The 25,895-nt window shown below is 43.5% G+C and overlaps 1 protein-coding gene across 1 annotated transcript; it reads left to right on the forward strand.

Moving 5' to 3' along the window:
* Positions 1-388: 388 nt before the first annotated feature.
* slc15a2 (solute carrier family 15 member 2) lies at positions 389-25,550 on the forward strand (the record flags this gene model as incomplete). Its single annotated transcript, XM_080537050.1, has 21 exons — positions 389-397; positions 1,476-1,563; positions 3,387-3,528; positions 4,993-5,085; positions 5,777-5,876; positions 6,607-6,697; positions 7,794-7,871; positions 10,316-10,398; positions 11,086-11,169; positions 13,403-13,492; positions 14,799-14,843; positions 15,373-15,408; positions 16,011-16,099; positions 17,905-17,986; positions 19,171-19,299; positions 20,287-20,468; positions 20,972-21,079; positions 21,352-21,445; positions 22,076-22,219; positions 22,685-22,789; positions 25,335-25,550. 21 exons carry the CDS (start codon positions 389-391, stop codon positions 25,548-25,550), a joined length of 2,088 nt encoding a protein of 695 aa, XP_080393176.1.
* Positions 25,551-25,895: the final 345 nt, after the last annotated feature.

Here is a 25,895-nt window from a genome sequence, read left to right on the forward strand (position 1 = left end):
CCTGGTGGTCTGTTGTACACCCCTAAACCCTGGTGGTCTGTTGTTCACCCCTAAACCCTGGTGATCTGTTGTAGGCTACACCCCTAAACCCTGGCGGTCTGTTTTGTTTTGTATCCCTAACAGTAGCGTAGGCAGAAATGTACTTTAGGGCGGGCCTGTATAAAATAGGTTTCAGTTCATATTCATGCATGGTTCTACTTTTGTTTGCATGGTTTCTTGTCCAATCAAATTACTTGGTCGGAACTAACTGTTGTATAATGATCCCTAAAGTGACTAACTTTTCTTTTCTTTCTAACTCTCAGATCACCAGTTGGAGACAGAGGAGAGTGAAGATAAACCAAAATCACCGGTAATCTTTAAGATTTCTATTTCTCCACATTTGCGCAATATGGCCATGGTCTGGGAGAAGGCATTGAGGAGAGACTCTGTCCCTAGCTCCTTAGCTGGCTAGTTTTAGGTTTTGTAGTTTTAGTTTAGTTTTAGACTATCTTAGACTGTTTTAGACTAGTTTTAGTTTTAGACTATGTAGTTTTAGTTTAGTTTTAGACTATATAGGCCAGGTTTTGTATTGTATTTGTTTGTGGTGGATGTTGTTGTTGTATGCCTGTGAACAGGTCACACTTGAAAATGAGCCCTTGGGGCTCAATGTGTTTTAACCTGTATAAATAAAGGTTAAAAAAATTAAAAAATATGGCTTGGCAAACTCAGGCAGTCTCAGTATCTACACCTTAGCTGAGCAGCTTTTGAAACTTTCACTTTGTCTTTGGGAACTTCACTTTTTTCTAAATGTCTTAATGACATTTACAAAGATGTCACTAAAGACAGTTGGGACTTTGTCTAGAATCTGCTAATAATTTAGTGATATGATCCAAAAAGATATTTCGTGACGTTAGAATTATGAGGTTCTATCTCCATTTTTGTCAAAATTTAGTTGTTTACATAATCTGATCCATTAGGTGTTTATTAATGCCTGTGTGGTGTTATTTTTTAAATGTTGACATTTTAAAATAATGTAACCCTTTAGTTAGTAATTAATAAAATACAAAGGTTCCATCTCATAAAACATAATGGAATGTAAAAACTTTGACGCTCAATATCTCTGAACTGCCCTAAACGGAGATAGAACCTTATCATTCTGAACGGAGATAGAACCTTATCATTCTAAACGGAGATAGAACCTTATCATTCTAAACGGAGATAGAACCTTATCATTCTAAACAGAGATAGAACCTTATCATTCTAAACGGAGATAGAACCTTATCATTCTAAACAGAGATAGAACCTTATCATTCTAAACGGAGATAGAACCTTATCATTCTAAGCTCACGATTTCCATAGTTCACTTTCACTGTTCATTCATAAAAAGGATGTCAGATGTGACCCTCCTGTCTCCTTCTTTGTCTCTCTCTCTCTCTCTCTCTCTCTCTCTCTCTCTCTCTCTCTCTCTCTCTCTCTCTCTCTCTCTCTCTCCTTAGAAACTATGCGGGACCAACTACCCTGTCAGCATCGCCTTCATCGTGGTGAACGAGTTCTGTGAACGCTTCTCCTACTATGGCATGAGAGGTAACCCCCAGCACAGACACAGGAGGCCACCAGGGGTGCACACTTGTCACCTTTCTGCTAAATTAGCCGTTTTTATCTCAAAATATGTCATCCATGTGAATTGTGGAGATCTGCAGATTATTATTTTTTTGGGGGGGGGGTACAATTCCAGACAGCATAGAGAACACAGTCACAGTAAACTGTTTTCGAAGTAATTCTGCAGGTGTTAAGGTCAGGGCTGCCGCTACTTACACACGCATCATTGTTAGACCACCGTTAGTGCTAGAGGTATCTATTTAACACCATTAGTGCTAGCGCTATACCTAAACTAAGGTTAGCCGCAAAAAAAAAAGTGTCACCTTTTTGGGCCATCACCAGTTTGCACCCCTGGCTACACTCTTAGAAAAAAACCTGGTTCTTCATCTCTTCCTAGGCGGGGAATACTTTAAAGAACCTGTTTACCTGTGTAGGAGAGCCTGTTTGGGTTCCATGTAAAACCCAGTTGGGTTACGAGTAGAAGCCTTTCAGAACTATTTGGTGGAAAGCAGTTCAACATAGAACCCAAAGGTGTTCTACACGGAACCCTGAAGGGTTCTTCTTCTTGTTAAATCATTCTATGAGTGCAGAGGCAGCGGGGGAGGCTGGTGGAGGTAGAAATCGGAGGACAGGCTCAATGTCATGAACAGAATGAGGTATCACTAATGCATGAAACAGAATTTGTGTTTGATACCATTCCTCATTCCATCCCATGAATTACAAAGAGCCCATCCTCCAATGTCGACCTCCACCAGCCTCCCCTGAGAAGCACTGATCAGTGTGCAGAAGTCAACCAGGTCTTTCAAACAGAGAGACCACTATGGATGTCCCATGGTGTCAGACTCCCCTCCTCCTCCTCTCACATGATCTCCACTGTCTGTTTTACTTAGGCCTGCATCCTCTTCTCATGCTACAGATCAGTCAGTTTCTCCAAAGCTTCTGAACTAAAGTAGAACTTTATCTCTTTTGACAAAGCAAAGTTCTTCATTGAACAGATGTTGTTAGTTCATGCATAAGATTGACTTTGAAACGTTGATTTTACAATTGCTGCAGTCTTGCGGCTTTGTTGCGGTGGTGTTGTCTTGAGAAATGAAGTATTACTTAACACTAGAACAGCCGTGCCTCTTTACAAAGCTCAAGCTGCTATTTACACACAGCGACCACTATTTGGCCACTTGTAAATTATCCTGCTTCCTACATACACAGAACAATGGCAAAATAGCTTCATACTAGCTTATCCTGATGTGATTTTGAAAATGTAAGGATACTGGGTGGTAGAATGCACATATCAAGGAAAAGTCATGAAAGGAGGGTCCTGAAGTCTGATCGATTGCAAAGATATAAACATGTTCTATACTCACAGGGGTCAAATGGCCTCTCAAGGCTGGTCGAGTGTTAAACTGCCAAGCTTTCAGGAAACTCACCCCAGATCATTTTACTCAGCTTGATGACAATCTGTATATGAAGACTGGAGGCTTTGTCAGACTCTGAGGATGATGATGATGAGGATGATGATGATGATGATGATGAGGAGGAGGATGAGGATGATGATAATAACAATAATAACAACAACAACAACAACAGTAAAAATAACTTTTATTTGTATAGCGCTTGGCTTATCTAAACAAGATGACTAAGTGCTCCAAAACAAGAGAAGAGATGATAGAAATGAAATACATCAGCAAAAGTCCAATTCCAAACAGAAAGAACAGCATACATAAAAGCTAACAGGAAAAAAGAAATTACACTCCCGTTACATACGATATCATATTATGACCATGACATCGTGGTTCTGTGTTTTAATGAAGCGGTGCTGACCCTGTACTTCATCCACTACCTGCACTGGGACAAGGACCTCTCCACGGCCGTGTACCACGCCTTCTCCAGCCTCTGCTACTTCACGCCCGTGCTCGGGGCCCTCATCGCAGACTCATGGCTGGGCAAGTTCAAGTGAGTCTTATGGAAAAAATGTCAATGTGCTCCAGTGCGTGACGTTAGAATACTAACAAAAAAATGTCAACATTTAAAAAAATAACACCACACAGGCATTAATAAACACCTAATGGATCAGATTATGTAAAAAAACTCAATTTTGACAAAAATGGAGATAGAACCTTATAATTCTAACGTCACGAGTTGTCGTTTATGTGTATAGGAGCTCCTGTAGGTGTAAGGAAGGACAAGTGCTTGGTGTCAACATTTAAAAAAATAACACCACACAGGCATTAAACACCTAATGGATCAGATTATGTAAAAAACTCTTTTTTTTTTTTTTTAGGGTTAGTATCTAGTTTACTGTATTTCCACATTCCATACATTCAGTACGTTTCCATTGATCTGTGACCAGTCGGACTGGTTGTGGAGAAAAATGTCTGCAAACATGTACAGTATATAACAAAAGAGCAGGGGACAGAACAGGGCTGTATACAATAACGTTTTCTAAATCTGATGTAATTTACAGAAGTAAAAAAAAAAAAAAAAAAATACACACACCAGTGATATTTCTTTAATGGACATTGATGTCTAAGTTATAGAAAGGTATTTAGATGTCTATTTTCCATACACTGTCAGAAATTAAAATAACCATTTAAAGCTTTGCAATAGAATGGAATGCTACCGTACTTTGACCTCTATCAAACATGATTTATGGCAAACATGGAATGGTAAGAAAAAAAAGAAGAAAAAGATGTAACCTTTATTTAACCAGGAAAAGTCTCATTGAGATTAAAGATCTGTTTTACAAAAGAGTCCTGGCCAAGACAGGCAGCAGCACAATTAACAGAGTAGCAGACATAAAAACATACAACAATTTACAATGGAAAATAAAGAATAAATTACAGAATCATAAAAAAATCAAAAATATTAGAAATGTTAATTGGTAATTTTGCAACTCTATTCCAAGCAGAGGGAGCAGCATACTTAAACTACCTTTTCCCAATTCAGTATGGACTTTAGGAACAGATAGTAGGAATACGTCCTGGGAGCAAAGACAATATATTTTGTGAGGCTTAAAAGAGAGAGGATCATCAATTACAATTCCTAGATATTTGTATTGAGATTTAGGCTACATCCACACCAATATATATATATATATATTTTTATTGATGATTTTCCATAACATAAAATAGTGGGTCATACAAATGCATGAGCAGCCAGAGAGGTAATCAAATGATACAGCATCCATATATACCCACAGACACATACAACAACAACAACAACAACAACAACAACAAAAAAGGACTTAAAAAATAAATGAAATAAAATAAAGTAACAGAGAAAAAAGAGAAACCACACCTAACAAACACACAGCACATAGCTTGGTGGTCCAGATATATATCTAAAAAATAAATTTAAAAAAACTACAATAGAACCTTACAATTCTAACGTCACAAAATGCTTTTTTGTCTTTCACAGGACCATCATCTACCTGTCCATCGTGTACGTCATCGGTCACGTGGTCAAGTCTGTAGGCGCCATCCCAAGCGTGGGCGACAGCACCATGCACATGTAAGCACCATGCACAGAGTGTGTCTGTGTGTGTGTTTCCCAGACTGAACACAGTGTTTCTATGTGTGTGTGTTTCCCAGACTCAACACAGTGTGTCTATGTGTGTGTTTCCCAGACTCAACACAGTGTGTCTATGTGTGTGTGTTTCCCAGACTCAACACAGTGTGTCTGTGTGTGTTTCCCAGACTCAACGCAGTGTGTCTGTGTGTGTTTCCCAGACTCAACACAGTGTGTCTGTGTGTGTGTGTGTTTCCCAGACTCAACACAGTGTGTTTGTGTGTGTGTTTCCCAGACTCAACACAGTGTGTCTATGTGTGTGTGTTTCCCAGACTCAACACAGTGTCTATGTGTGTGTTTCCCAGACTGAACACAGTGTGTCTATGTGTGTGTGTTTCCCAGACTCAACACAGTGTGTCTATGTGTGTGTTTCCCAGACTCAACACAGTGTGTCTATGTGTGTGTTTCCCAGACTGAACACAGTGTGTCTATGTGTGTGTTTCCCAGACTCAACGCAGTGTGTGTGTGTGTGTGTGTGTTTCCCAGACTCAACACAGTGTCTCTGTGTGTGTTTCCCAGACTCAACACAGTGTGTCTATGTGTGTGTCTCTATGTGTGTGTCTCTATGTGTGTGTCTCTATGTGTGTGTCTATGTGTGTGTCTATGTGTGTGTGTGTGTGTGTGTGTTTCCCAGAGTGTTGTCCATGGTGGGCCTGGTCCTCATCGCCTTCGGGACCGGGGGGATTAAACCCTGTGTGGCGGCGTTCGGAGGGGACCAGTTTGACGAGGGACACGTAAGACGTTACATCACTCTGAAATACAACTTGTGATCTTAGAATGATAAGGTTCTATCTCCGTTTAGAATGATACGGTTCTATCTCCGTTTAGAATGATAAGGTTCTATCTCCGTTTAGAATGATAAGGTTCTATCTCCGTTTAGAATGATAAGGTTCTATCTCCGTTTAGAATGATAAGGTTCTATCTCCGTTTAGAATGATAAGGTTCTATCTTAGAATGATAAGGTTCTATCTCCGTTTAGAATGATAAGGTTCTATCTCCGTTTAGAATGATAAGGTTCTATCTCCGTTTAGGGTAGTTCAGAGATATTGAGCATCAAAGTTTTTACATTCCATTATGTTCTGTGAGATGGAACCTTTGTATTTTATTAATTACTAACAAAAAAAATGTCAACATTTAAAAAATAACACCACACAGGCATTAATAAACACCTAATGGATCAGATTATGTAAAAAACTCAATTTTGACAAAAATGGAGATAGAACCTTATAATTCTAACGTCACAAAATGTACTGTTCGCCTACTCTTTGTGTTCAGTCTAGTTAACCTCTGATTAAAAAAAAAAAAAAAAGAAAGAAAAAAAAAAACAGTGTTCTGTTAAAAGGGTATTTGTGTTGTAAGAATGTGATTTGAGAAATTTGTAACTGTAACTTGAAGATACCTGCGAAAATGTTTTTTGTTAAAAATATAAAACAACGTTCACACTTTTTTCCCTTTTATGGACAGCCAAACGAAAGGAGGAAGTTCTTCTCTATCTTCTACATGTCCATCAACGCTGGGAGTGTCCTATCGATGCTCATCACACCCATACTACGAGGTCAGTGTCAGGAATGAGGACTCAGGGCCGACATTTAATTATGGTTAATTCTGTTTAGATTACATGACTTAGCTGTACTGAACTCTGTGTGTGTGTGGCTGTGTGTGCGTGCGTGTGTGTATGTGTGTATGTGTGTATGTGTGTATGTGTGTATGTGTGTGTGTGTGTGTGTATGTGTGTGTGTGTGTGTGTGTATGTGTGCGTGCGTGTGTATATGTGTGTGTGTGTGTGTGTATATGTGTGTGTCATTGCTTGCACCACACCACAGAACAGGTTACAGAAACACTATCACACATCTTGAATGGCTGTTATGTTTACAAAGGAATGTATATAGCACGTCATGACAGAATTGTGAGCCTTATAGTAAAGGACATATCACTCCACTTCCCAGTTACAGTGAAAATGTATACACATGCTTGTGTCAATGCATCTATGTTCAATTTCTGTAATGACCAATGTCACTTTTCACAGTTGTCTGCTAACACACCAGATGTTGTTGTTGTTAATGAAGAGTCCAGAGAGGTGTCTGTATTAGAGGTAGCATGCACCTTTGATATAAGCCTAGAGGAAGCCTTCATGACTAAGGTCATGAAATACCAGCAGCTTGTAGATACCATCTCAGAGCTAGGCTATAGGTGTACGCTATTAGTCTTTATATTTGGCAGTCTTGGACATGTGCACAGATTGGTTGTCAGAGGACTACGTCTACTGGGAATGTCCAAGGGAGAAGCAAAAAGGCTCAGCAAGTATTGCTCTGTCTCTGCGATTATTGGCAGCCGCCATATATGGCGGAGACGGTGTTACTTGTACCCGTGAGTCTTGTCCTGTTGTATGTGAAAGACATTGTCCATGTCTGTTTGTGAATGCATCCCATCTGTGCCTTCAGTATTTGTGTCCCTGTATACTTGTTTCTATGTGGACATAAATAAATGATTAAAATGTGTGTGTGTGTGTGTGTGTGTGTGTGTGTGTGTGTGTGTGTGTGTGTGCGTGCGTGCGTGTATGTGTGTGTGCGTGTGTGTATATGTGTATGTGTGTGTGTGTGTGTGTATGTGTGCGTGTGTGCGTGTGTGCATGCGTGTGTATGTTCTTGCAGGCGATGTGCAGTGTTTCGGGGGGGACTGCTACGCTCTCGCCTTCGGGGTACCAGCAGCTTTGATGATCGTTGCTCTGGGTGAGTGTCTCCCTTCTTCTCCCTTCTCTTCCTATGAAGCCATGGAGGTCTGTTCGGTTGTTAAGTCGTGACGTGTTTCCGGGTCCAACGTTGGCTGAGGCGCTCTCTTCGAAATGCCTCAGTAATAATAATAATTCATTAAATGTATATAGCGCTTTTCCGAGGCTCAAAGACGCTGACAATATGGGAAAAAACGGGAAAGTGCTGCGTCCCTTGTTGTATGAATAGATCCCAGTCTAAAAAACGATTGAACTGTCATTCTACCGCTTTAGTACACTGGTACTCTGGTGCTTTAGTACACTGGTACTCTGGTGCAGGGAATTTCTAGTTTGGACCCGGAAATTGCTAAACGTCACGTTTGACGTCAGACTTAACAACCGAATTCCACACTTGGGAGTGGAGAAGTAGTGTAGCGACTAGATCGAGCCGAAAATCCAAAGTCGCTGAGAGACGTGAGCAGGCTCTGGGTTGAAGTTGTATGACGCGCTAAAAACTATTCGCTTGAGATAAAAGGTATGTTTAAACTTTAAAGCATTTATTGAATAAAAAACTATCAAACTCGGTGACGTACAGAAATCCATAAGCGACCAAAACAAAGAATAACAAACAAATCGTAAATAATAATGGAGATAGAACCTTATTATTCTAACGTCACGTAGTAGAACCTACATGGGGACCCTGTGTCCAGTCGTCATTGTGGGTCGGCCGTGGCCCCTCGAGTTACAGAACAGGGTTTGTTTTGATAGCGCATGCTTTGGCCCAGCGGAGCCACTCAACCATACATCCCATATGGATCAGGGGGGATGGGATTCAAGGCCAGTCAGCAGAAAGGGGCTGATGTGTATGGAGGTCTGGTAAACATTGGGCCTTGCCAATCCAAACAACACTAAACTGGGTTGGTATTGGCTCGGGACATCGATAATGATCTTAACCTATGTCCATGTAACAGGGGAGGCCGGTCGAGATGGGAGACTCATAGTAATGCATGGATCGGAATGAGGAATGGCGTCAAACACGTGCCATACCATTGATAATAATAATAACAATAATATAATAATAATAATAATAACTTTGATTTCTACAGTATAGCGCCTTTCGAAAACCCAACTTTACAATTCTAAAGGGGGAATGGTCAAGGACAGACAAAACAGAAGACAAACAAAGCAAAACAGAAACAGTGACTTGGGGCCAAAGGCCTTGGAGAACAGATGTGTTTTGAGGGCTGATTTGAAGGAGTCCAGGGTGGGGGCGTTGCGGATCACTGTGGGGAGGGAGTTCCAGAGTGTAGGTGCGGCCACGCTGAAGGCTCTGCCCCCAAAGGTCCGTAGGTTGGTGCGGGGGGTGGACAGCAGGCCCATGTCTGTGGACCGCAGGTTCCCGGGAAGGGGTATGCTGGGAGAGGAGATCAGTTAGGTACTGGGTACTAGATACCATTCCATATTCCATTCTATGCATTACAATGAGTCTGTCCTCCGATTTCTACCTCCCCCAGCCTCCCCTGGTCCATAACAATGTGTTTACTCTCTCGTTTAGCGACACAAACGTGATGCAGATTATGGAGATATGGAGATATGGAGATATGGCATATGAAAGAAAACACACTCTTATTGGCAGGGCTTGTTGGCAGGCGGTTCTGTTCCCAGACTAAACAAACCGTCACAAATCCAGAAACTAATCCACAACATTCATCTTTGTTTATTAACAATGGTCTCTGGAAATAGACCGTGAGTGAGTGCTGTTTAAGCTCACCACTCAGAGTCCCTCTGATGATGGAGTGCCCTTGTGGGCCCACAGCAGGTGGTCCTCAGTGGCCCAGCTGGCAGAGCGTGGCGCTGACAAAGCTTAGATTCGATGTATTCAATTCAACTTTATTGGCCATGTGCAGTGCACTCGGAACATGACTTGGTATTCTACCATGCTTAACAAGCTACAGTACATACAACAACAGCAAGACGACAATACAACAAAACTCAAGACAAAATATACAGTACCAATATGAGTGATCCAACATTTTGTGGAATCAATGCCACGAAGAATTGAGGCTGTTTTGATATATCTTAATATATGTATTATTACTCATAAAACTGTATTGGCCACAGTGAATGAACAGCGTTTTAATAACAATCTTTCCTCCATTTTTTCTAACCAGTATTAACATGTCGTGAGCTTAGAATGATAAGGTTCTATCTCCGTTTAGGGTAGTTCAGAGATATTGAGCGTCAACGTTTTTACATTCCATTATGTTTTGTGAGATGGAACCTTTGTATTTTATTAATTACTAACTCAAAAATGTCAACATTTTAAAAATAACACCACACAGGCATTAATAAACACCTAATGGATCAGATTATGTAAAAAACTCAATTTTGACAAAAATGGAGATAGAACCTTATAATTCTAACGTCACGATGTGTGACCTTGTGTTTCCCCCCATCTTGTTGTAGTTGTGTTCATCAGTGGGAGTGGCTTGTATAAGAAGAGTCCGCCCGCAGGAAATGTCCTCCTGGACGTGTGCAAGTGCATAGGGGTGAGTTTGACCCAGGGGTGAGTCATTTACATTTACATTTTTGGCATTTAGCAGACGCCTTATTCCAAAGCGACTTACAATCAATACATTTGAATACTAAGCAAGTGAATCATCAGTCCACCAGTCGTAGCAGGAAGAGTAATCCAGCTCAGGCCCGGGGCCATTGATAGAAGGAAAAACCTTCTTCTATCACCTTCTTCTAAACCTAGGTTTTAAAAAAAACGTATATATATTTAGACACTGGAGAAACAGAGAAACAGTACTAGAGGGGCAATAGAAGTTTTAGGGACACAGTAGAGGGGAAAGCGGGTGTCTTCAGGAGACGCAGTGCTGGGGGGCAGTAGATGTCTCAGGAGGAGCAGTTAAGGTGTTAGGAGGTTAGGTTAAGGAGTCAGATCCAGGGGAGGCTGGTGGAGGTAGAAATCGGAGGCCGGGCTCATTGTAATGCATGGAACGGAATGAGAAATGGTATAAAAACATTTGGTGTTTGGTGTTTGATACCATTCCTCATTTCATTCCACGCATTACAATGAGCCCATCCTCCGATTTCTACCTCCACCAGCCTCCCCATGTCAGACCTCTCTCTCTTCTAGATTGGCCAGTCATATTATCAGAAAAATTAACAGGTGAGAAATGATGGTCTTACCATGTCCACTTCTCTCTCTCTCTCTTCATCCCTTTCTACAGGTCGCCATCAAGAACCGCTGTAAGAGTTCCAAGTCTGACCCAAAGAGGAAACACTGGCTGGACTGGGCTGAGGAGAACTATTCGGTATGATATCTAAACACAGCAGTGGCGGGCAGTGCATTTCACACCTAGGCCTTCAGTGATGTCCTACCTGAATTATTCCACCTCTTAATAAATGTAAGACCGCTATTAAAGAAACCCAACCTCGACGCCGATGCACTGAAAAACTACAGACCGATATCTAACCTCACATTCATTAGTAAGATACTTGAGAAGGAAGTTTCACTACAAATAAACTCCTTTCTGAAAGAAAATAATGTCATGGAGGAATTTCAATCAGGTTTTAGAACATATCACAGCACTGAAACTGCTCTTACTAAAATAGTGAGTGATCTCAGACTAAACTCTGATGCTAATAAGGTCTCAATTCTCGTCCTATTAGATCTAAGTGCAGCGTTCGATACGATCGACCATGATATCCTAATCAATCGTCTCGAAGAGTTAGTTGGTCTTTCTGGCAGCGTGTTAAATTGGTTCAGAACATACATTACAGGGAGAAAGTTCTATGTCAAGCTTGGCGATCATGTGTCTGAGAAATATGACAGCGATTTCGGAGTCGCACAAGGGAGCTGCCTTGGTCCACTACTATTCTCACTATACATGTTACCACTCGGGGACATCATTAGAGAGCACAACGTATGTTTCCACAGCTATGCCGATGACACGCAACTGTACATTTCCACAGCTATGCCGATGACACGCAACTGTACATTTCTGCTGAACCAAATGATACTTCAGCTATAGACTCCATTACGAACTGTCTTCTAGCAATAAATAAATGGATGAGCAATAACTTCTTGAAGCTAAACGAGGACAAAACTGAAGTCCTACTGATCGGCCCTAAAGCAAAGAGGGATATGCTGCTTAATAATCTGGGGAAACTGACATCATTGATTAAACCTGAGGTTACAAGTCTAGGTGTTATTTTCGACTCAGACCTAAGCTTCAAGTCCCATATTAACAAGGTGACGAAAACATAATTCTTTCACCTTAGAAACATTGCTAAAGTAAGACCACTTATAAACCAAAAAGATGCTGAAAAACTGATTCATGCCTTTGTCTCAAGCCGGCTCGATTACTGTAACACACTTTTTACTGGCCTTCCTAAAAAAACGACTGCAAAACTTCAGCTCATTCAAAACTCTGCAGCTCGACTTCTAACTAGAACCAAGAGGAGAGAACACTTAACTCCGGTCCTAGCTACTCTGCACTGGCTGCCAGTAACATGTAGGGTTGATTTTAAGGTCCTCCTCCTTACATACAAAGCCCTTAATGGGCGAGGCCCAAAGTACATTGCTAATTCCCTTGCCAATTATGCACCCTCAAGAACACTAAGATCATCTATCGCAGGTTTATTAGAGGTCCCCAGCAACAGTCAGAAGAAGATCGGGAGCGCAGCCTTTGCCAACTATGCCCCAAAGCTTTGGAACACATTACCTTTAGAGATCAGGGAAGCCAGCTCACTAAATATTTTTAAAAGAAAGCTAAAAACGCACTTCTTCAATATGGCCTTCAACTAGCTTATCTGCACCTGCCCACTGCTCATCTGCCAGCTGCTGCACTTTAAATGTTTTATCTATTTATCTCTTATATTTCTACACAGTAATGCACATGGTCTTTAACTCCACAGACTGTGGGGGGATAACATTGGTACCACAAAGCCAAGTTGGGCTACAGATCCAGTTGACTGGGATTTTGCGCTGCTGTGTCTAGAGACACGCCAGTTAGGCTACATATCCAGTTGGTTAAAATACTGTGATCTGACACTGCCGGATCGATGAGAAAGAGGTGATTGTAAGTTGTCAGAAGGTTTGAGTAAGTGCAAAAGAAAGAAACTGCAATGTTGATACTGGATTTTTGGTGCAAGGTCAGCCATGTTTGAACTTGAAAGCCAGTGAGAAGTACAGAAAGACTGTGTAAGGTAGGGAAATGAGAGAGATAGGGAAAGGTATTCTGCTGATGAGAAGATGGATAGCGGTTACTAAGTGTTAAAGCAGAGGTTGTATTTTGTTTCTCTTTTTCTATTTATTGTATTTTCTCTTTACCTTTTCTTTTACTGTTTCCCCCTGCTTTTATATTCATTCTATGCTATGTTTTATTATATTCACTTCATGTTCTTAGTCCTGTTGTAAAGCACTTTGAGCTGCATTTCTTGTATGAAAGGTGCTTTATAAATAAAGCTTTACTTACTTACTTTACTTACTAATGACCCTCCTGTGTGTGTGTGTAATCATGTCTCCTGTGTGTGTGTCCACAGAAACGCCTCATCCATGAGATCAAGATGGTCGTGAGGGTTCTGGTGCTCTACATCCCTCTGCCGATGTTCTGGGCTCTGTTTGACCAGCAGGTACGGTTCTGTCCTGCTCACAACGGATCGGCCCAGTTAGAACAGTTTCAAAGTGTTTTATTTAACCTTTATTTAACCAGGAAGTCCCATTGAGATACAATTATCTGTGTTCCAAGAGAGACCTGGCCCAGATAGCAGTTCTGGTTCCACCCTCGAGGGATAATAATAATAATAATAATAATAATAATAATAATAATAATAATAACTTTATTTGTATAGCGCTTTTCCTGCAAACGTTGCAGCTCAAAGTGCTTTAATCATTGTATAATCTTAATTTAATTATTTAGTAATTTAAAGGCAATATAAAAAAGATGGGTTTTTAGTGACTTGACTTGAACATATTTGCTGAGGTTGCATCCCTAATGTAAACTGGCTGTGCATTCCACAATCTGGGTGCATAAAATGAGAATGCAGCCTCACCAAATCTCTTCTTTTGTACATGATTAATTGATGATTGATGATTCATTCTCTTTGTAGTTTTACCTTCTCTGTGACGGGTTAGGTTGTTAGTAGTTCATCCAGACCATTTTGAAATACACATTTATTCACATTTGAGTGATTTAAAACTAACAAGAAGGACAAAAACAAAAACATCTGTCCTGAGAGGGAATCATTAGCCACTGTTATGTTTGGCTTTCTACCAGGCCTGTTAGAGGCCAAAGATCTGTTGGATTAATCTGGGATGATTGTTCCATTGGAGCGTGGCTAGTTGCTAGGGTTAGTTGCTAGGGTTAGGGTTGGGACTAGGGTTAGTCTAAGACTTGAACCCCTCAACCAAAGGCAGGGGGGGCTGGTGGAGGTAGTATTCGGAGGACAGGCTCATTGTAATGCATGGAAGGGAAGGAGGAATGGTATCAAATGAATGCTAGGGAAAACACCATTACTCATTCCATTCCATTTATATTTAAATTTTTTGGCATTTAGCAGACGCCTTATACCAAAGCGACTTACAATCAATACATTTCATTAAGCAAGTGAATCATCAGTTCACCAGTTGCAGCAGGAAGAGTAATTTAGCTAGCTTTTAAAAAAAATAATATATATAGACACTGGAGAAACAGAGAAACAGTACAAGGGGGGCAATAGAAGTTCTTAGGGGACAAAGTAAAGGGGAAAAGCGGGTGTCTTCAGGAGACGCAGTGCTGGGGGGGCAGTAGATGTCTCAGGAGGAGCAGTTAAGGTGTAACCTGAAGAGATGACCTAAAGTCACTGTGCCTCCAGTTCAAAAGAATATTTGAATAAGCCAATCAGTGAATGACAGACCATTTAAAGAGCCAATCAGTGATTAACGGCCACCTTTGTTCAGGGATCCCGCTGGACACTGCAGGCGACCAGGATGAACATGGCGATTGTAAGTAATTTTTAAATTTACGTTATTTGTATCTACCTGTGTACCAGGGGAGGCTGGTGGAGGGAGAGGACAGGCTCATTGTGATGCACAGATGTTTTACAATGAGCCCATCCTCCAGATCCTGGTTGTGATTGCACTTTGTGACGTTAGAATTATAAGGTTCTATCTCCATTTTTGGTCAAAATTTAGTTTTTTACATAATCTGATCCATTAGGTGTTTATTAATGCCTGTGTGGTGTTATTTTAAAAATGTAGAAATGTTTTTGTTAGTAATTAATAAAATACAAAGGTTCCATCTCACAGAACATAATGGAATGTAACAACTTTGACGCTCAATATCTCTGAACTACCCTAGACGGAGATAGAACCTTATCATTCTAAGCTCACAACTTTTCAAGGTTTGTGGTTACTGGGCATCTAATTGTTCATTTGTTTTGTATGTGTGATGAATTACAGTATATTGAAACTAAATATGTTTTATTAACCTCGTCGTGTCATTAAAATGAAACCATCCACTTCCATATTCCAGGGAGAAACTTTCATACTGAAGCCGGATCAAATGCAGGTAGGCAGCAGATCTTCTTTAGTAGTAGTAATAATAATAATAATAATAATAATAATAATAATAATAATAATAATAATAATAATAATAATAATAATAATAGTAATGTGTAATAGTAATAGTGCTTCCATCACATAGCTAGAGCTTTCACAGGTCAAACAAAAACAAACATTGATAAAAACATAGAGTACATACAGGTACAGTGGGGTCAGCACAGAACTGGGGCAGTGAACAAAGTAACACACTAGTAGAAGCTGGGTAGAGGTAGAAATCAGAGACTGGGCTCATTGTAATGCCTGGAATGCCGGGAAAGAGCGATGGTAATACCTCCTCATTCCTCATTCCATGCATTATAATGAGCCTGTCCTCCGATTTCTACCTCCACTAGCCTCTACAGTGCTGTACCATCGGTGCTGTCATGCCCTTGACTGAGAGCATCACACGTCCCCAACCCTTTTATAACATAATCACAACAACATTATCAGCAAAACTATTTACTAGTGTTCTGCACTGAACCTTTATGATTTTACAATGTTCTTTCTTTAATGAGTGACTGTGATTGAGTCACCTCAGGGTGTGCTTCTTCTCCCCTCCCTGTCCCTAAGATGTTGAACGCCCTGCTGATCCTCGTATTCGTACCCGTCTTCGACCTCGTCGTGTACCCAGGCGTAGGTCTGTGCAGGATCAACCTCACGTGAGTCCACCCCCCCCCTCCCCCCCGCCCCGCTCTTCCATGGACAGATATGTCTGTCTTCACATCAGATAGTACCATTGCATTTAACAGTTACTCGTGAGTTTAGAATGATAAGGTTCTATCTCCGTTTAGAATGATAAGGTTCTATCTCCGTTTAGAATGATAAGGTTCTATCTCCGTTTAGAATGATAAGGTTCTATCTCCGTTTAGAATGATACGGTTCTATCTCCGTTTAGAATGATGAAGGTTCTATCTCCGTTTAGAATGATAAGGTTCTATCTCAGTTTAGGGTAGTTCAGAGATATTGAACGTCAAAGTTTTTACATTCCATTATGTAAATAACACCACACAGGCATTAATAAATGAACCTTATAATTCTAACGTCACGAGTTGTCGTTTATGTGTATAGGAGCTCCTGTAGGTGTAAGGAAGGACAAGTGTCGTGGTGTCACGTGAAGCAGGGGAGGCTGGTGGAGGTAGAAATGGGAGGACAGGCCCATTGTGATGCATGGAATTGAATGAGGAAGGGTAACGGCAACACACACGTGTTTGATATCGTTCCTCATTCCGTTCCACGCCTTCAAATGAGCCCGTCCTCCGATTTCTACCTCCACCAGCCTCGACTGCTGATGTGAAGCTGCACACCAATGACAATGTCACACCTTAAGTCATAAAGACGAGAAGATCTTTCGCTGCCTCTATTCCCAGTTATCTTATCGTGTCGTCCGTATCAGTGTGTATAGATAAGATAGACAGGAGATGATGATGATGTGCAAACAGGAGAATAATGATTTGACAGAACTTGTGCAAGAAGTTATTGTGGAGGCTTCGATCGTCATCCTACGTAGCGTGCATCTCAACACATCCATTTTTACATTTACATGTTTGGCATTTAGCAGACGCCTTATTCTAAAGCGACTTACAATCAATACATTTGACTAAGCAAGTGAATCATCAATCATTTTTTTATATAGACATTGGAGAACAGAGAGACAGTACAAGGGGGGCAGTAGAAGTCTTAGGGGACACAGTAAAGGGGAAAGCGGGTGTCTCAGGAGACGCAGTGCTGGGGGGTAGTGGATGTCTCAGGAGGAGCAGTTAAGGTGTAACCTGAAGAGATGGGTTCCCTGGTGTTCTACCTCCACCAGCCTCCCCTGGTGTTCTACCTCCACCAGCCTCCCCTGGTGTTCTACCTCCCCCAGCCTCCCCTGGTGTTCTACCTCCACCAGCCTCCCCTGGTTTTTCTTTCAGGTTTTCTTCCATTTTCTGCAATGTTGCCATCTAGCATAGCCTAGCGTAGGCAACAACTCTCTACAAAGTAGACCTGTGGGGTATTCCATCAACGTTGCTAAAGGAAAATCCAGGTTTAGTTTGATAAGTCTCGCAAGACTTTGACTAGAATAATAATAATAATACAAAAAAAATCCTTTAGAGACGTTGATGGAATACCCCCCAGGTCTGACACGATGCACATAACAACAAACAACCATTCTACGGGCATGTGGGAGGAGGGTTCTAGCAATGTAACATCCAATGATATGGCAAGCATCTCTCGCAATATCATTGGATATCCTCCCATCGCTCCGTCCAGTTCTATCAAAGCCAGATCGGTTAATCTAAAACCCTCCACACCTCCAAAGGAGGCTTGAGAACAACGTGATGTGGAGGTACGGCTCAATAGCACGCAAGAAGTCCTACTGAAACGGACATTGTTGACCATCTAGCAGCAGTCATTATGCTACTAGTCCAGCAAGGTGAACTGGTGGGTTCATAGTGTCTGACGCTGTCTCTCTCTCTCCCCCCAGGCCCCTGAAGAAGATGACCGTGGGGATGATCTTTGCAGCGCTGGCCTTCTGTGCCGCCACCCTGGTGGAGGTGACAGTCGTGGTAGGTCAGAGGTCGTGTTCTCACATGATGTCATAGAGAGGGCTCTGATGTCATAGGTCATGTTCTCACATGAAAGTCTGAATCGAGACCCGGAGCAAGTGTATGAGTTTGCAACATTGTTGCATAAATTATTTCTCTGATTTGCGTTCTCACAGCCCTTCATGTAAACGAAGTAACATACGCAATCGAAGCAACAGACGTGGTAGTTGATTGGTCAGAAAAATTGAAAATTGCCCGTTCGTCCCGCTCTTATCCAGATCAACACGCGTGCGCTGTTGGTTTCCTATGGACAGCCTCGATGCTTCGTTTCTAACCGGAGCGAAACCACCCTTTTCAAGCGGAGCATGCGTCGGTTCTTTGCTCCGGGAGTTACTTCGAATGCGCGTTCTCACAGCTCCAAACGACGCAGAGCAAAGATAATTTTATCCTAAACTCTGTTTCAAGTGAAGCAAATGTTCTAGTGAGAACACACCCTAATGTTCTAGTGAGAACACACCCTAAGTGTCTGTGGGCGGGGTCTCGTCAAGGGAGGCTAGTGGAAGTAGATGGATGGTGGACAGCTCACAGAATTCTGTTACACTCCATCCATCATTGTAATGCATGATGGGACGGAATGAAGAACATTGAGGAGACCGACCGTCCTCCGATTTCAACTTCCACCAGCCTCGACTTAAGTCACATCCAAGCACTGGCCCCCCCCGGTGCCCCCACCGTTGAAAAACGTCGTGCTTAAGTGCCCTTTTGAGTGGCAAAAACGAGAGGGTGTGCCCTATTAGTGCCCCTCCAATGGTCTAAACTTGACCATGTGCCCCCATAGTTAAAAACATTGCGTGATCTACTGGGGTTTTTGCACAACCATCTCTAGTATGTACAGAGAATGGTCAGAAAAAGACAAACATATCCAGTGAGCAGCAGTTCTCTGGGCGAAAATGGTGGTGGTGGTGTAATGGTGTGGGGGATATTTTCTTGGCACAAATCTGCAGCAATTGTGTGATGCTAGAATGTTGTGCGGTTTGTGCCCTTTTTTTCTTTTCGCCCCTGCCCTTCAAACAGCCTGAGTCTGCCACTGCATCCAAGACCTAATCTAAAGCCACAGTGACGCAGACAGACACTGAGCCTAACCACTGAGAACCCTTCTATCTCCTGATCCTCTCTTGTCTCTTGTCTCTTTGGGCGTTTGACAGAAAACAGTGGTGGAGCCTGCTCCCCGGGGGGCGTGTCTCCTGCAGGTCTACAACCTGGCTGGGTCCAACATCACCCTCGATGTCCCCGGCAGCAACAACCTCTTCTCACAACCTATCAGACCCTATGAGGTAGGTAACATAGACACGGCTGTTCTAGTGTCAACTGTCACTTAGATCCAACTGTCACTTTCAAATTAACCTCAAGATTCCTGTATATACCCTGTACTCTGGGTAACCAGGATCGGTAGCTAGCAATTGAAGGATGGGGGCTCATTGTAAATGCATGGAACGGGAACGAGGACGTGAGTGATTACCGCTCCTCAATCCGTTCCACGTGTAACAATAAGCCTGTCCTCCTATTTCCTCCCACCTCCACCAGCCTCCCCTGCAGCACAGGGTCATCAATGTTTTATTGTTACTTATCCGGGATACACTCCCAATCTGCTGTCGACACTCGTAAACACAGTGGATGAGGGATACTGTATTTACGAGTGTGGACAGCAGCTTTCCCTAGCGACCAAATGGGAGTGTGTTCTGGGTTCAATGTAGTTAAAGACGTTACTACAGCTGAATATTAACCCTTTCACTCTGTCACCCTGTCTCTCTGTCTCCCTGTCTCTCTGTCTCCCTGTCTCCCTCTCTCTCTGTCTCCCTGCCTCCCTGTCTCTCTGTCTCCCTGTCTCTCTGTCTCCCTGTCCTCCTGTCTCCCTGTCTCTCTGTCTCCCTGTTTGTTTGTTTGTTTATTTGTTTATTTGGATCCACCATTAGATACAGCAAATATGCAGTAGCTATTCTTCCTGGGGTCCTCATACCATAGCTACTTTCAAACCATTTTTCATCTTAAACACTTGAATACAGACAATACACTTCCATAACATACATACATACATACATAAGCTCTATTATTTACATTTTTAGTTGAAGACAACTTAATAACGAAATAAAGAAAAATAATACAGAAAGAAAAAGTGGAGAGACAAAAACATAACTCTCCTTACCCTTGGGATCACAAGACAGCTCAATTCACCAGTGAGAAACACTTCATTGTTTTCAGGGTATCCCGTATATGTAAACAGATACAAAACATTCTGTCTCCCTGTCTCCCTGTCCTGTCAGGATCCCCTTCAATACCAGAGGCTTCCACTGGGGGGAGACATCCAGACCCTCACAATTGGAGTCACTCATGATGGTCTACCATACCAGTGTACTGAGACCTTCACAGAGCTGGAGGCCTACAGTCTGGTTGTGCACAGCGGGCCCGCTGGAGTTGGAGTCCAGTGCAAACTAGTGAGTGTGGAGTTTGTAGCACGCTAATCACAACATAGCTATCGGATGGCCAGACGACACTCTAGACTAGTCTAGTCCGTTGTGAATTTGTTTGAGACAATGTATTTCGATTTTTTCAAGGTCTGACATGTTTTGTTTTTTTCATTGGAAATAATAAAGGTGCCAGACTTCATTGAGAAAAATGAGAACGGGGACGCGTATGTGAGGTAGTTATGTTTTTAATTCTGAATAATATAGAACTTATATAGTGCCTTTTTTGCTGCTCCAAAGCGCTTTACAACGGCCTCTCATTCACCCATTCACACACCAATGGCGGCAAGCTGCCATGCAAGGCGCCGGCCCGCTCACTGGGAGCAATTTGGGGTTCAGTGTCTTGCCCAAATACACTTCGACATGTGGCCAGCCGGGGCTCGAACCGCCGATCTGCCAACCTTGTGATCATTAGACGGCGACTCTACCTCCTGAGACACAGCCGCCCCATTAAGAATGTATTGTCGGTCACTGTCTCTACCAGGTTCATCAACATGGGGGATGAAGCGGTCAACCTGACCGTGGGTGGGGTCAACTTCAATGTTCCTGGCGAGTTTGGCATTTCTCCCAACAAGACTGTGGAAAGAAACGAGTGAGTATGACTCAAGACATGGACGTTTATCTCATCACCAGAGTGTATTATAATTGTTTTACAGTCTTCTAAGAATTACATTTAATCATAGATTTTCTGACATTGCAGTGTACGTCTGATTGTCAGTTGACATGACCTCTTTATTCACTTTATTCTCTGCTCTCATACACTCCTCTCCCTCTCTCTCTATTACTCTCACTCTCTCTCATCTCTCTCTTTCTATCACTCTCATCTCTCCTCTCATCCTCCCTCCCTCTCTCTCTCACTGACAGGTACACAAACGTTACATGTATATCTGCCTCAGAGAGTTTCTCCGTCAACTTGGGCTTGCTGGACTTTGGCGCCACGTACACCGTCATCCTCGGGGTGAGAGACTGGCGTCATCGGAGCCGACAACAACGTTTATGAATATGACTCGACAGTTAGGATTGACAGTTATGATTGACAGTTAGGAGTGACAGTTAGGATTGACAGTTAGGATTGAGAGTTAGGATTGACAGTTATGATTGACAGTTATGATGGACAGTTAGGATTGACAGTTAGGATTGACAGTTATGATTGACAGTTATGATTGACAGTTAGGATTGACAGTTATGATTGACAGTTAGGATTAACAATTAGGATTGACAGTTAAGATTGACAGTTAGGATTGAGTTATGATTGACAGTTAAGATTGCATTACGATATCACAGTACATATTCACTGTTGTAGCATGAAACCACACTGACAATGGCAGCCTACTTTTATTCACAATAAAACACAGACTCGAGTAGAAGCAAAGTACGCTGCCATTAGCAATGTGGTTTCATGCTACGCTAACGCACAGCCTCGCGTGCCTCATGGCTTAAGTAAACAGATAAAACGCTTCATAGTTGTTACTTTATCAGGGAATAACGCACGGCTTTCGTACGCCTCTCGGCCAGCCACAATGCTTGTTCTGATCAAACCGTTGTGATCAAGTGCGTTTTGCCCATTTCTGTCCTTTCCTGTTTCCAGGGCGTTTCCGAGACGACCCCTCATAAGATGGAGGACGTCCAGGCCAACAACGTCCACATCGCCTGGCAGATCCCCCAGTACGTCCTCATCACCGTGGGGGAGGTCATGTTCTCCATCACCGGCCTGGAGTTCTCCTACTCACAGGTGACTTGCGGACATTTTCACTTGCGGACATTCCTCCTTCCCTCCCTCCCTCCCTCTCTCCCTCCTTTCCTCTCTCCCTCCTTCCCTCCCTCTCCTTCCCTCCCTCCTTCCCTCTCTCCCTCCTTCCCTCTCTCCCTCCCTCCTTCCCTCTCTCCCTCCCTCCTTCCCTCCTTCCCTCTCTCTCTCCCTCCTTCCCTCCCTCCTTCTCTTCCTCCCACCCTCTCCCTGCTCCCTCTCTCCCCCCCCCCCCCCCTTATGGACCTAAAAGCATACGATTGTTAAAAATCTGAGGACGGGGCTCGGGGGCTCATGGAATGAGGAATGGTCTGCAGATTAAAACACGTCTGCAGATTACATAGACAGACACCGCATATTTAGGACATACAGTAGAAACACCTCAGACATCATATTGTGGTAATGTGTCGTTGTTGTTGTTGTCGCCCCCCCCCTCCCACACACACACAGGCCCCAGCTAATATGAAGTCAGTGCTGCAGGCTGGCTGGCTGCTGACTGTGGCCTTTGGGAACGTCATCGTGCTGATAGTGGCAGAAGGGGCAGGCCTCGATCAGGTAGGTCACATGACCTTGGAGAGGGAGATCACATGACCTTGGAGAGGGAGGTCCAGCGCTCGACATTAACGCCGTTCTACTTGTCCGGAGCAAAGTAAAACTTTCGCCGGGTTTGTTTGCGCGAGCACGACGACACTGCTAGAGCCTGGATATTTGTGCAGGAAGAACAACAGACGGCGCAGGCGCCAGACCAGACTAGATGATCGTGAGTGAAGATATTATCAAAGCGTACGGGTGATCGACAGGCAAGTACGCTTTGATAATATCTTCACTCCACGATCATCTAGTGTGGTCTGGCGCCTGCGCCGTCTGTTGTTCTTCCTGCACACAGGTAAACATATCCAGGATCCAGCAGCGTCGTCAGGCTCGCGCAAACAAACCTGGCGAAAGTTTTACTTGGTCCGGACAAGTAAAACGGCGTTACTGTCGAGCGCTGGAGATCGCTGCTTTACAGTATCTCACTGTTGTTTCAGTGGGTGGTGTTGACTGGCACGTTCCTGCTGGGTTTGACATTCCTCCCAACATGAGTGTGGAAAGAGGGAGATCGCTGTTCTATAGTATTTGACTGTGTTTACCCTGTTTTACTAAAGGTCCACTCAATGTAAATGTCTTTGATGGTCCACTAGAGGGCGACCAACCACTATAGTAGGACATGTTTGACTTCTGTCCTGGTGTCTCAATCTGTTTTGTTTGGAGCTTTTGAAGCCTTTTCTGAATTGTGAGAAAATTCCTTTCTTTGTCCTAAAAAAACAAAAGCATTGGAGGAGAATATCAGGGTTCCTGCAAGTTTCAACAAGTCAAATTTAAGACCTTTTTAGACCTTTTTTAGACCTCTTTGAATAGAATTTTGGCCCTATTCGCGACACCGATAGCTTTTTGTCATCCTCGAGGTGATGAAATTAGGGATTTCACTGCCATACAGACAAAAAAGGAAGCGAATTGGCATTTTTTTTTGTTCCAGCTTGATTAATTTCCACGTAAACAGATGTGGTCGGACTGATTTCCTTGCAGGATCTCATTTTTAAGACCGAACACCTCATTTGTTAGACCGAATAACTAAAATCTGAGACCTTTTTAGGCCTTATAAATCGGATTGCTGGATTTGAGACTTTACGGCTTTCTTTGTCTTAAAAAACAAAAGCATTGGAGGAGAAGATCTACGGGGATGAACCTTGACCTTCTCCTCCAAGGTGTTTTGAGTAGGACACAAGCAGAGGACAGAGGAGAGGACCTGAGGAATCAAGTTTCTAACAGTGGAGAGAAAGGGCTTCTGAGTACACCACCATGAGAGAAAGGACTTCTGAGTACAACATGAGAGGGGGGGGGAGAGGGAGGGAAGGAGGGAGAGAGGGACGGAGGGAAGGAGGGAGAGAGGGGAGGAGGGAAGGAGAGAGGGAGAGGGAAGGAGGGAGGGAGAGAGGGAAGGAGGGAGAGAGGGAAGGAGAGAGAGAGGGAAGGAGAGAGAGAGGGAAGGAGGGAGAGAGGGAAGGAGGGAAGGAGAGAGAGAGGGAAGGAGGGAGAGGGAAGGAGGGAAGGAGAGAGAGAGGGAAGGAGGGAGAGAGGGGAGGAGGGAAGGAGAGAGGGAGAAGGAAGGAGGGAGGGAAGGAGGGAGGGAGGGAGGGAAGGAGGGAGGGAGAGAGGGAAGGAGGGAGAGGGGAGGAGGGAAGGAGGGAGAGGGAAGGAGGGGAGGGAGGGAGGGAGGGAGGGAGAGAGGGAAGGAGGGAGAGAGGGAAGGAGAGAGAGAGGGAAGGAGGGAGAGAGGGAAGGAGAGAGAGAGGGAAGGAGGGAGAGAGGGGAGGAGGGAAGGAGAGAGGGAGAGGGAAGGAGAGAGGGAAGGAGGGAGGGAAGGAGGGAGGGAGAGAGGGAAGGAGGGAGAGGGAAGGAGGGGAGGGAGGGAAGGAAGGGAGGGAGGGAGAGAGGGAGAGAGGGAAGGAGGGAGAGAGGGAGGGAGAGAGGGAAGGAGGGGGTTCTCCAGGGTTTTATATTTGGGTGCTGCTTAACATTTTGATGATACGATAAAACACTGAAATGTGATCAATATTGATTCTGCCATTCCCAGTGGGTGGAGTTCCTCCTGTTTGCTAGTCTCCTGGTGGGCGTGTCCACCATCTTCTCCATCATGGCGTATTTCTACACCTACGTTCTTTGTCCTAAAAAACAAAAGCATTGGAGGAGAAGATCTACGGGGATGAACCTTGACCTTCTCCTCCAAGGTGTTTTGAGTAGGACACAAGCAGAGGGAGAGGGGGAAGGAGGGAGAGAGGGGAGGAGGGAGGGAAGGAGGGAGAGAGGGGAGGAGGGAGGGAGGGAAGGGAGGGAGGGAAGGAGGGAGGGAAGGAGGGAGAGAGGAAGGAGGGAGAGAGGGAAGGAGGAAAGGAGGGAGAGAGGGAAGGAGGGAGAGGGAAGGAGGGAGAGAGGGAGGGAGAGAGGAGAGGAGGGAGAGAGGGAAGGAGGGGGTTCTCCAGGGTTTTATATTTGGATGCTGCTTCACATTCGATACGATAAAACACTTAAACGTGATCAATATTGATTCTGCCATTCCCAGTGGGTGGAGTTCCTCCTGTTCGCTAGTCTCCTGGTGGGCGTGTCCATCATCTTCTCCATCATGGCGTATTTCTACACCTACGTGGACCCGGACCAGCTGGCCAAGCTGTTCCCAGACAACAACGCCGCAGACGACCACCAGGAGGACGACATGAAGAAGGACAACCACACAGAAAACATCTACATGAACTCAACAGGGAAAAGCACCAAGATGTAGCATGGTGACTTCATACCCCCCGCCCCCCCCCCCCCCCCCTACATAAGACACCCCAGTTTTATGAAATGTTTTTGTACATTTTGAATCAAGACAAAGCATTAAGACGTGACAGTTGAGTATACCTTACACGGTGAGCCGTAGCGTAGTTAGTTGTCGTCAGTCACCCTGTCTGTGTGAACTTTACTAACCACAGAAAACATTCCAACCAAGACACCATTTCGTGACGTTAGAATTATAAGGTTCTATCTCCATTTTTGTCAAATTAGTTTTTACATAATCTGATCCATTAGGTGTTTATTAATGCCTGTGTGGTGTTATTTTTTAAAATGTTGCATTTTTGAGTTA

Source organism: Nansenia antarctica (assembly GCF_963989245.1).
Source record: "Nansenia antarctica genome assembly, chromosome: 7".
Taxonomy (NCBI): domain Eukaryota; kingdom Metazoa; phylum Chordata; class Actinopteri; order Argentiniformes; family Microstomatidae; genus Nansenia; species Nansenia antarctica.